The 12,276-nt window shown below is 39.0% G+C and overlaps 1 protein-coding gene and 1 long non-coding RNA gene across 2 annotated transcripts in view; one reads left to right on the forward strand and one right to left on the reverse strand.

Moving 5' to 3' along the window:
- The window catches only part of LOC114891890, a 253,784-nt gene that overhangs the window by 49,575 nt on the left and 191,933 nt on the right, over window positions 1-12,276 (forward strand). The gene's annotated exons all lie outside the window — the stretch shown is intronic.
- Window positions 1-12,276, reverse strand: part of MROH2B (maestro heat like repeat family member 2B) — a 58,634-nt gene that overhangs the window by 44,905 nt on the left and 1,453 nt on the right. Inside the window, 11 exon segments of the mRNA XM_029216380.1 lie at window positions 990-1,063; window positions 2,041-2,103; window positions 2,106-2,150; window positions 3,779-3,848; window positions 3,941-4,033; window positions 4,420-4,560; window positions 5,844-5,998; window positions 8,673-8,771; window positions 9,411-9,497; window positions 9,500-9,563; window positions 10,863-10,973. Coding sequence (XP_029072213.1) covers window positions 990-1,063; window positions 2,041-2,103; window positions 2,106-2,150; window positions 3,779-3,848; window positions 3,941-4,033; window positions 4,420-4,560; window positions 5,844-5,998; window positions 8,673-8,771; window positions 9,411-9,497; window positions 9,500-9,563; window positions 10,863-10,973 — 1,002 coding nt within the window.

Below are 12,276 nucleotides of genomic sequence, written 5' to 3' on the forward strand. Positions count from 1 at the left end.
CTGTGTCACAGGTTTTTAATAATTTGGCTTCAATTAATTTATTGGATTGCTTCCCTGGAGTATAGAAATCTCAGATCTAATTCCTTAGTGAACGGGTCTTTTAATGGAGGGTGGGAAGAAAATAATTTTGCACAGGGAGGAAGGGCCACAAGGTGGCAATTAACAATTAGCATACAGGGACTCAGTAATCTCCCTAATTAAGGAGAAAGAGATATATTTTCTCTTTATTTTTGCCTGATTAACTGGCCTTCCTTAAAGTTTCTGTGCTCTTTTATTCTACCCTAAATCCTAGCAATTCTTTGATTGGCTTGGTCAGTTACTGGGTCAGGTTTTTATATATAATCACTCCATTGTTACTTATTGCATAGCTTTGGCTATTTTAAACATAGTTATTGGTGACCAAAGCCTCTTAGGGGAATTTTTTCCTCTTCATTGGCTTCTGTGTAGGGCTTTGATCCAAACAAAATATGGTTTTCATACAAATAATACTACAATTGCTAATTTTAAAAATTGTTCCCATTTAAGTTCTATGTCTTTTCCAACGTGGAATACTTTAATCAAATAATCAGGAAATAATGACAAATCTATTGTGTGCAAGACTTGCCCTAGGTGCTCCCTGATTGGAAAATAGGATGTCTCTGCTCAGAACAGTGTTCAGGGGTTATTATTTTTTGGAGGAAGAAGTATTATATTTATAATTAAGTTTTCAACTAATTAAATTTAAAACTTTTTGAAGAGCATGGCAGAGTGATGCTCTGGGCAAAAATCTTTTGTTTTTCTACTGAGAAGCCGTTGAACTGAATGTGCTTTAGAACTTTACTTCGATAGAGTTTATCTTTTGGGGAAAGATGGAGTTCTTTTAAAAGTAGAATTGATCACTGAATTCTTTATAAAGCAATCTCATAAGCAGATTCTTAAACAGTCAAAACCATTTCATTTACTCCTAAAACTGTCATTATCCAAATAAAAGTCCCCATTAATTCTCTTACTTTAATACTGAGGTCGCCCATGACGACTTTGACTGTTTTTTCTATTGAAGTGATGTGATCCCTCAACTTGGGCTCTGAAAGATAGAGGGAGAAATTGAGAGACCCGCTTCAGAAGGACTACAGTATGTTCTAGAATTGATGAAAACCCATTAGAGTTATGGTACATAGTTGCAAAGTCTCTGGTCCTTAACATTTTATGTTATTCAGTTCCCTCCTACATTCTCCTTTTCCAGCTCTTTACACATGTTTATTGCTTTTTTTTGTTCTCTATTACATTTTGTTTCACCTTGTTTAAAATGTTAGATTCTTAAGTGGATTCAATACATCATGCCTAAAATGGATTGGCTTTAAATTTCGTAGACGACTTCATGTTTCTTCTGCCAAGCCTTCAGTAAATCCCAGGGTAAACTGAATTTTAAAAAACTATTATAATGATTCACTTTGTTATAAAGTGGAAACTAACACACCATTATAAAGCAATTATACTGTAATAAAGGTGTTAAAAAACTATTACAATGCTGTGCAAAAATGAATTGTCATATTTTATTGAATCCAAGATATAATTTTATGAGGCATCATTATCTCATATTGTGCCAAGTGAAAAACTCTAGTGGCTGATGATAATTAAAGATGCTATCATTCTGATACTGTGAAAATATGTGCTTTTTGGAATTAATGAAATATGAAAATTTATTAAATTCTCCTCTTTTCTAAATGTACTAATTTTTAGAATATTGTACATTCTTCCCACCCACTCCCTGTTTATCAGGCTACTTAACCAGTTTACTAGCTCTTTTAAATTCTAGATTCAATTCTCAAATATTCTACTCATGTAGTGGGTGCATCCATAAATATCATGAAAGAAGAGAGGTAACTAGAAATGCCTGTTTAGAAGGAGTAGGTTGTAGACAACTAAGAAAACCAAGCTCCACCTGAATATGATGCTCTATGAATTTCCCAAAGACATGGGATAGAATTAGAGACAATGCACAAGTTTCAGTTTGCTTTTTGGTACAAAATAAACCACTCTGCTGTCATTTTTACTGCTTACCTTCAGCACTGATAGCCAATCTTAACAAAGTCAAGATTCGCATTCGAGTGGCTTCATTATTCTCATTTGTTCATCAAAAAATTCTATCAGGTCTGCAGGGCTGGAATGGGCTGTGGGTTTAAGAAATACTGGAGTCATAAGAACTCCTTTTCACCTTAGGTAAAATACTTGTGAATGGGAAGAGGATCATTCCATTGAGGATTGTCAAAGTCACTCTTTGGTTGGTAACCAGATTTTATTATGTCCATACTTCTTTAGTATCACAGAATTAATTAAACAGTTTGGTCACTAAGAGAGCTAGACCCATTTCTGTTCATACCTGTGAAAGTAACCTTATTTGGAAATTAGATTCTTTGTAGATGAAATCAAGTTAAGATGAGGTTGTCTTAAATCAGTATGACTGGTGTCTTTATAATAAATGGGTAGAAGATACAGACAGACACAGAGGGAAGCCTTGTGAACATGGAGGCAGCTGGAGACTTGCAAGGGTAAGAAGGAAGCAGGGAAGAGTGAAGAAAGACCTGGATGGAGTAGAGAGGTTTGGGTTGGAAATGTTAGAGATAAAGTGAAGAACTTTATTAGGCTGAGGCATAGAGAAGTGGAAACTATAGAAACAGAGGTGGTCAGTTAGGAGAGAACTAGACCATACTAGAAAGGTATGCAGTGAAGTAGAGGAAATGACATATTTTGGGAGGGTGCAGGTGTGGGAGGTCTAGGATTGCTCTTGTCTCTTGCCCTGAGGGACCATATTAGAGTATAGTTTTGTTTCCTGACTCTGGGAACTTGGTGCTTCCTTGACAACCTGTGTCTGGTATTCTAACCAGGTGATGGGCAGGATTGTGACGTGAAAGCAAGAACAAAAGGGAGAGAGTGAAGGAGGGAGAGAGAGACAAGGGATAGATACAAAGAAATGACAAGGAGGAAAAAAGATGACTGGGGTTTGATAGAGTTTCAAATCTCAAATGCCAAGAAAAAAGCATTTCCTAGCCTTAGGGTTGCCACCTCTTACAGGTTTGCCTGGAAATAAACCCATGCATATATAGTCAATTAATTTTCAACAAAGGAGCCAAGAATAAACAATGGGGAAAGAATAGTCTCTTCAATAAATGGTGCTGGGAAAACTGGACAGCCGCATGCCAAAGAATGAAATCGAATTCCTACTTTATACCAAACATGCAAATTAAAGCAAAATGGATTTAAGACTTGAACATAAGACCTGAAACTGTAAAACTCCTAGAACAAGACATAGGAAGAAGCTCTTTGATATTGGTCTTGGCAATGAATTTTTTTTGAATTTGATACCCAAAGCAGAGGCAACAAAAGCAAAAATAAACAAATGGGACTACATCAAACCAAAAGGCTTCTTCTCAGACAAGGAAACCACCAACAAAATGAAAGGACAACACATGGAATGGGGAAAAATATTTGCCAACCTTACATCCAGTAAGGAGTTAATATCCAAAATATGTCTGAGACTTTTCTGGTTTTAGAACTGAAAGTTCTATTTTCCTGGAAATCCTTTAGTCCCGGGCAGATCAGAATGATTGGTCACCCTACCAGCTGCACTCTTCTTGGGAGCAGGGAGGATAGGGAAAGGCACAGAATACTTTGAGTTGAAGAAACATTTTGTGTGTAGGTGTGAAAGTAACAGATGTGACAGTTTGCACGCACTTCATCCTTGTCGTCATCATCAGTTGGAGACATTTTAATTAAAAACCCTCTGGATGCTGGGTCCTACCTAGAATGAGGAAACAGTCTGAAGCTTTGATTTCATTTTCCTTTACTGGAGGATCTAGAACTCTGCACACCTGAATGAGAAGAAAAAACTCAGGTGTTAGATGTTAAAAAGAGAAACCTGTTGAAAATGAAACAATCAGGTCTGACAACATGGTCTTCTTACCTGGTGGAGTAAATTGATAAAGATGGTCTTCCTCAAGGCCTTTGGAAGGCTAACATCATAAAGGACTGCCGTGGTCAATATCTGTCTTAGACTCTGGAATGGAAGCTCTCTAAGGTTAGCTGGAGGCTGCCTATGGAGCAACAGCACAGGATGTGGAAAGCAAATCATTACTCATTACCTTTTGTGAGGAGAACAAACCCATAACCTTTCTGTGGTTACCAGTTGTCTTTAGTGATTCTGCTCCTCTACCTTGTTTAGTTCCCCAGCAGCTTGAACAGAAATTCCTTTCTGGAGTTTCCACCATCCAGCTATGCCACCGACCGCTTCTCTACCTCATATTTCCCAAGAGGTATTTAAGTTCGGCTGCCCAAACACGTGTTTGAGTTCCTTGACGCCCCCCCCCCCCTTGAAAATTAACATCCTCCAGGATGATTGCTGATCAGCTATCAGAATCGGTTTCTTGAGGGTGTGGCTCTCACCTGAGTGACGTGGAAATCAATCTCTTTGTCTTTATACTGCTTCAGGAGCCAAGGGACCTGGCCCAGGGCGTATTCACAGAGGTCTTTCCGATGCAGCAGCAGGCTCACTGTGGGGCCGTGAGCCTTAATGATGGCGGAAATCTGCAGAGGCAGCAAACAAATACTGTTTCTCACACTTCATTATGCTTTTTGTACATTTCTCAGTATACCAGAAGCTTTAGATACCCCCCAAAAAACTTTCCTCACTGCTTTCAACCTAGCAAGCTTTCTTCAAACAATGTTTAGGTTAAGATCATTGTATGAAGGAGAGTTATATTTGTATCTACATCTATATTGATGCTCATTTCAATATTTGTCCCGCTCTTCTATTTCTTTAACCTCTCTCTAATGGTCACTTTCTTTTACTATATTAACAAGTTTAAAATTTCCCTTATATTAAAAAAAATTCTTTGATTCCATATCATTTTAGCCCCACTGTTATCCTCATCCAATTCTGTTTCTCTTTCCTTTCTCGCAGAGCAAAGTTTTTGGAAGGAGTGGTCTACCGTTTTTACCTCCACTCCCCACCTCCCCTTTATTTCTCAATCCACTGTCATCTGGCTTCCACATGACATGAAAAATGAACCAGTACAAAATATAAATGCAATATATTGATGATAAAAATGTAGAAATCATGGGCTTCCCTGGTAGCACAGTGGTTAAGAATCCGCCTGCCAATGCAGGGGACACGGGTTTGATCCCTGGTCCAGGAGGATCCCACATGCCGCGGAGCGGCTGGGCCCGTGAGCCATGGCCGCTGAGCCTGCACGTCCGGAGCCTGTACTCCGCAACGGGAGAGGCCACAACGGTGAGAGGCCTGCGTACCGCAAAAAAAAAATCATAGCAATTAAGCAAGATAAGGATGGGATTATATATGTGAATGCACTTTGTAATCTATTCTTTATAAGTCATTACAGTATTTTGAAGCAGACACGCTCCTTCTTTAGATATCATTTTAATTCATTGCGATATTCACAGACAGGAAATTTCTCTGGACTGGTGTTTTTCCTAATCAGTGACAGCCCAAATATGGGTTATGATATAGCTAAAATTCCATATATTTTGCTCATTTTAGTTAGTTATTGTTCTCTGCACACTTTGGCATGTCCATTCCATGAGAGTGGGGATTTGGGTCTGTTTAATCTCTGCTGTATCCCCAGTATGGGAATGATGTCTGGCATGTCATGGGGACTCAATAAATATTAGTTGAAATAATGAGTAAATAGTGATTTGAAACAGGAAAAACAAAAGATTTTATAAACCTGATAAGGTACAACCCACAGATTTCCAGGAGAACTAAGGTGAATTATCATGTCAAAAAGAGAAGAGGAAGTTCAACCATTATGCCAGGAGAGCTAGCTGGAGGCATGCTGAACCCCACTCACTTGTGTGGGCAAGGTCGTGGCAGCCCACTTGTCCATGATATACCGGAACAGCATGAAGATTTTGTCAGAGAGGCGATTGGCATCCAATCTGGGGTAGGGGAAGTCTCTCCAGTGGTTGACATACTTGTAAATGGCTCTGCTGAACTTCTCAAGGGCTGCATTTAAAAAACAACCACAGACTGAGAAAAATATCAAGGTAGGTAGGACCATAATGTAATTTGAGAAAAATGTACTGATGGTTAGCAAATGTGTAATAGTTTCCATAAAATCTTTTGACTGCACCAAGTAAATATATAATAAGTGTTCAAGCCACTTTAGTGAACTGTAAATAAAACCATAATGAGATACTACAGCATACTATCTGGAATTGCTAAAATTTCAGATAGTCAATGTCAAGTGTTGACAGGACGAAGGGGCAGCTGATATTTTTACATTGTGCTGGTGAGAGTGTGAATTGATTACAAACACTTTAGAAAACTGTTTGGCATTATCAACCAAAGTTGAATATGCTTTGTCTATGACCCAGAAATTCCACTCCAAGGTATATATATGGGCACTAGATATGCATACATATGGGCACTAAAAATCTTGTACAAGAATGTTCCTATTCAATTATTTTTGTAATAGCCTCAAACAAAAGAAAATGATCCAAATATTTGCCAACAGGTAGAATGGAAAAATTGTAGTATAGACATGTAATAGTATACAGAAATGAAAATGGACTGCAGGTACACAAAACATGTATGAATCTCACAAACAGGCAAAGCTAATCTACGGTGTTAGAATTCAGGATTGTGGTTACCCTTGGAAAGGATGGAGAGGTGATGACTGGGAGAAAAGATGGGGGCTTCTAGGGAGTTAGTAATATCCAAATTTTTTCCTGAGTTGTGGCCAAATGGATGAGCTACTTCATGACAATTCATCAACCTGTATATTTTTGATTTTTATGTTTTTCTCCATGTATGTTTTACTTTAATAAAATTAAAAAATCTTGGGCCTGCAAAATATCATATATATCACATATATATTTGCATCAAATGCATTAAATAATATTTTTTCCTTCAGCCCCTCATGCTATCCCTTTCATTAGATAGTAAAAAAACTGTAGTTTACTCTCTCAAGGATACCTCATCTACAAATAACTTCATGGAAAATACCCCAAGTATCTTAGCTTTAGAGCTGGTCAGTTTTGGTTTATTCCTATCCCCTCCAAACTCTCTCTGATAATCTCATGTTACATTTTGTCAAATCCATTTTGCGCGCGTGCGCGCACGCGCACATGTGTGTGTGTGTGTGTATGTGTGTGTGTCTTGCACTGCCCTATAATGAGAAGGGATGGTGCCTGGTTCGCTGATGGTATCTGAAACAACAAGCACAATGTCTGTTTATTTGCTGATTCATTGAACACCTAGCTAGATGGATGGCTATTAAATTTTATACCTTTTCTTTACTGGCAGTCAGGCAAAGTTGCTTTAAGACTAAAGCACACTTAGATAAATTTATAACATACAAATGAGAATTCCCTTATTCATTGCCACGATGATTTCTGATTTTATTTTCTTTTACCTTCTTGGTTATTAATATTGGAGGTAGAAATGCACTTAGTGGCACCAACATTTTTTTGCTGGGACACAATGTTAGCTGTGATAGTAAGTAGGGAAAGTAAAATATATTGAAAAGTGGGCTAATCTAGTATAGTAGTTTGAGTCCTTGAGTCTGACTGTACGTGTCTCTGCCACATACCAGCTGTGTGATTGCAGGCAAGCTGTTTCACCTTTCTAAGCCTCAATTTCTCATCTGTAAAATGAACAGAAAATGTTAGCCACCTAATGGGGTCGCTATAAGGGTTAAATGAAATAATAATCTTAAAATACCCAAGGCAGTGCCCAGGCACATGGTAAATTCTCAATATTTATCAGATACAAATATTACCTTTATTGAGGACAGACAAGAGGAAATGGGTAAAATAGAATAGAAAAGACTTGGTTGATAGATAAAGAAGATATTCCTAACAGTATAGGCTTTAAAACATTATAAAAGAGTAGTGCTGGGGATGTCAGAGGTGGAAGGGGTCTTAGCAGTCACTTCATTTGTTGTTTTTAGAGGTGAAATTGAGGTTGAGAGAAGGGCAGACGCCTGATGGCTCAGTGACTGATCAGAGAAAAGAGTCCTGGTCTTCAGACTCATCCAAGAAGTCTCTCACTGTGCTGAAAATGCTTTTTCCAGGAACTCAAGGGCATGTTTTTCTCTGTAGATTGTTGATTACCGTAGATGTATTTCAGTTTTGGGGTAGAGGGATTTGTGACCATAGCTTGTTTACCCATTTTCCTTGATTGTATAATTGCTTGTATTTTGATTAAATTGTTTACTTATCACTTTCACAATATTGCATTACAAAGAGATGCCAAAATTGAGCCTATGGCTAAGAGCTCATAAGCTCTCATAATCGTTGTTGAAAAGTGTGATCCAATTGAAGAAGGAGGCTAGTATAAATGGACCTGGTGTAAGACAGTGGGAAGAATATGGACTGGGTGGTCATGTAGACCTGGATGCCACCTCTCCATCTCACTGACTGTCACCACCCTGATAAAATTGCTTAACCTCCATGACCCTCAGTTTCTCATGTGTAAAATGGGCTAATAGTACTTTGCAGAACTGCTGTGAGGATTGACAGAGATAACTCCTGAAGAAGACCTTCCATGTGGTAGGCACTCAGTAACTGGTAGCTACTATTACTAGAAAGGACAAGACTGAAGTAAAGGGAAAAATAAGACATTTGCTCCATTCATAGTCTGGTCTTAACAAAGAGGAAACCACAGGGATACTCACCGATACAGAAAGCTCCCTTCATCCTTTCCTCCTCAGCTAGCCTGAGCATGGTTTGCATGGTGACCAGGGTCATCATCATGAAGGGAATGCTCTGGGACACTGCAGTGAGGAATCGATAAGCATTTCAAGGCTTCGTAGGGGAGGCAGATGAGGTGCAGCGGGAAGTTGTTCTCTATCCCACCCCTACTGTAATGCCAGGCTGTAGTTAGAGAATCAATCTGTAGTTAGAGTACCTTAAAATAAGGTACTGGCTATATGGCCATCTGTACCTGTTGCTTAGTAGCAATTACTTACTTGAATAATTATTTTATTTATGTTCGTCCCTCCCACCAGAACTTGCCTGTATCCCCAGGGCCTAGCACAGGTGATAGGTGCTCAATAAGTATCTGTTAAATAAAGTGGTTTAGAAAAGAACATCCTAGGAAACCCTTACTTCATGTAGGAGTTGAGTGGTTTGCAGAATACGGCTTGTGGAAAATGTGCTTCTGCAAACACAAAGCCAGATGAAAGGGAAAATGAGGGTAGGAGAGAGTCCAGACAAATTCAGAGCAGTGTGGACCCGTGACTGGCCAACAGGCTCATCCATGCTCATAAACAACAGCCCAAATGCTGCTATCAATATTCTTTAGTATAAAAGAAGGGAGAGATCCTCTCCCTTCTGCTGTTTGCTCCCATTTGGGTTTACACAATTAGAATGATTGTTTCCCAGGGAAAATGTGGACGCTATTCCCTCCGTACCGTAGCTCGTTGCCAGTTCAGCCAGGGCAAGCACAACGAATTCATTTGGTAGCTCCAGGATCCTGAAGTTACTTTGTACTTCATAGAGTTGAAATCATGTGCAGCGAGAGACACCAACACCTCCCCAGCTAGCATTCTGATTTCTCTAAGGATCTGAGGAAGAAAAGGAAAATAACAGTAACAGCTAGGAAGAGCGGAACGAGTCAGCAGAGGGGAAATATTGATAGTTTACATAATATTTATAAGTTCCTTACCTTTTCAATAGAGGGAGAACAGGCTGTTACAAACCCAGCGTGTAAGACTCTAGGGTAGGTGTCAGTAGCTGGGAAAGCAGAGGTAATTCAAAAGCACCTCAAAGGCAGGTTTTAATAGGATTCTTGTAAACTTGGGGCAATACATGTTTTCTTGTTAATTAATCAGGTACCATGAACATAAGATTTACGTTTTATGTTGAAGTGATATGAATTACTGAAGGGAATGGAGAATGAAGAATGGGCTAGGATTTGGGCTAGAAAAACCCAAAGCTAGCTAGAGATTTGGGTTTTAGTACTGTCCTGATCTAATTATCCTTGATGTTGGAGATATTTAGAGGGACTTCTGCTTTTGGTAATAGTGAACAAGGTCAATTTGATCAACTTTCCTGCTCAGGAAAATAAGAAGTGCTGGGCAAGATATTAAAAAATATACTCATAGGAACATCAAAGAGATCACAATATAAGGTGGAATGAATTACTCAATTGAGAGCTGGACAAGACTGGAAATCCAGAGAGATAAGCCCTGCTTTTGAGGCTGCTTTGTAGCCAACCAATGGTGAGATCCTGGTTATCTCACCTCTTATCTTTTTGGCTAAGACCTCAAAGGGCTGCATTGATATGAAAGGTTAAATAGGCTCTCCATAGACTGTAGTACAACGTTGAGTCACAGAAATTGCCCGGAAAAATCTCAAGCCCTGAAATTAATCATAGATTGTGCCCTTGGCAGGTAAACAAGTAAAAATTCTTTCTGGAAGGAAATAACATTATTTTAAGACTCAAATTATTTCTACAAATAATTTTTCAGATAGAATGTCTAGTAGATATAGACAAGTAGGCATGAGAAGAGATAAGAATTCATACGGGAGCCAAGAAACTTTGGTTCTAGTTATTTGTTCTGTCAATAGATAGCTGTATTACTTTGCAAACAATCTCTCTAAGCACCAACTTCCTCATCTACAAGTGGATGGAATATTACTCCTAAAGACTTTCTTAACTCTACCTCGGTTTCCTCATCTGTGTTGGGGTAAATAATATGTGCTGTAACTGTATCCAGGTTACCATGAAGAACTAATAAAAGTGACCTGTGGTCCTGGCAGTGATGTAGAAAAGTTTATGGGTGTCTGCATGGGTGCAGTTGGGTTAGGTAAAGGCCTGTTGCTGGTCCTGACACTGACTCATCATCAAGGATCAAACTTACATTGTCGTCTCTCATGTCCTTAGAAGCGTAATAAATCAGCCTTTGGACAATTGCATCATCCAAGATGTCAGTATTCTGAATAACGGAAGTGAGATGACCATAAATGTCTTCCTGTGAACATACAAGGTTACACACAGAAATTTGAGTTGCAAAACTAAAGGAGTCAGATAAAATCCAAATGAATAACACCGTTAAACTAAGCAACATATCTCTACTACACAATGGATTTTATATATCCTAAGTGGGACTTCCTTAACATAATATTTAACTTTAGGAATCAAAGGCTTACAGGTAAAGCAAAGCTCATTCTAAAACCTATTTTAATTTGACTACATTTCTATGGCAAAATCTAACTGAAGGTAGGGGTGGGCTACCCAACATACTAAAGTCTCTTGAAATTCACTGTTGTAGGGCACTCAGGGCAATGGAAAACCCAACTGTTGCTCTTACTACCAGAGAGTGACTATGGCATTAAGGAATGCAATGCGATTCCCAGAGAGGCTGCTAAGTTATGAAACTTGTTCCTAAAGGGGATTTATAGGCCCTTCCTTCGTTCATGCCTTTGTGGAGAAGAAGTTGTAAATCCTTTTCCACAGAGCTGCAGCTTCTGGCAATTATATGGCTTGGCAGATGCTGGTGTGTGAGGGCTCTTCTCAGTCTCTTAGGTGGCCACATGGCGTTTGGAAGATGAGAGACTGGTGTTCTGAAATCTCCAAGAGCCTCAGGCATGCTACCTTGAGGTACTATGCCTATGTTTAACGTGTGAAATAACTCACTTTGCATAAGGGATTCTAATACGGAGTCAGGGTTGAGAACCACTGGATTAAGGGATAAAGGTGTAGGCACTGCCCTTCACAGGGAAGCTATGTTGAATAATGATTAGGAGCATTATTTTGGAGTCAGACAGGCTTGTGTTTGGATTTAATCCTGCTGTTCTTAGGCATGTAACTTCTCTGGGCCTCACTTTTCTTAGTTGTCAAATGGAAATAACAATACCTACATCATAATGTTGTGAGGAGTGAACATAATACAACGCACTATTGTTTAGGAAGCATCTAGCTCTCTCCAGCCTTAGGTAAGTGTTCAATGAACAGTAACTGTTGTTATTTTACAAAAGGTTTTTGAAGCCAGAAAAGCCTTCAAATTCAGAGAAATAAATCTCTAATTGTGAAACAGCATTACAGATGAGTAGGGGGAGATACTTGGGAATTTTCATAGGAGCCTTCAAATTCCTTACAGGACATTTGGTCCTGTCCAAAACGTTCATAAGACATTTGGTCCACACCAAAAAGTCCTTGACATGTTTTGGACAGGACCAAATGTCTGCTAACCCTCAAATTCCACAGGAGGAGGCTCTAATCCACATGGTTGTAAGTCTGACATCTCCCTTTTGCCACATCTATCTGTGTAAGGT

Source organism: Monodon monoceros, unplaced genomic scaffold (genome assembly GCF_005190385.1).
Source record: "Monodon monoceros isolate NGI ecotype Baffin Bay Population unplaced genomic scaffold, NGI_Narwhal_1 Super_Scaffold_12, whole genome shotgun sequence".
Classification (NCBI taxonomy): domain Eukaryota; kingdom Metazoa; phylum Chordata; class Mammalia; order Artiodactyla; family Monodontidae; genus Monodon; species Monodon monoceros.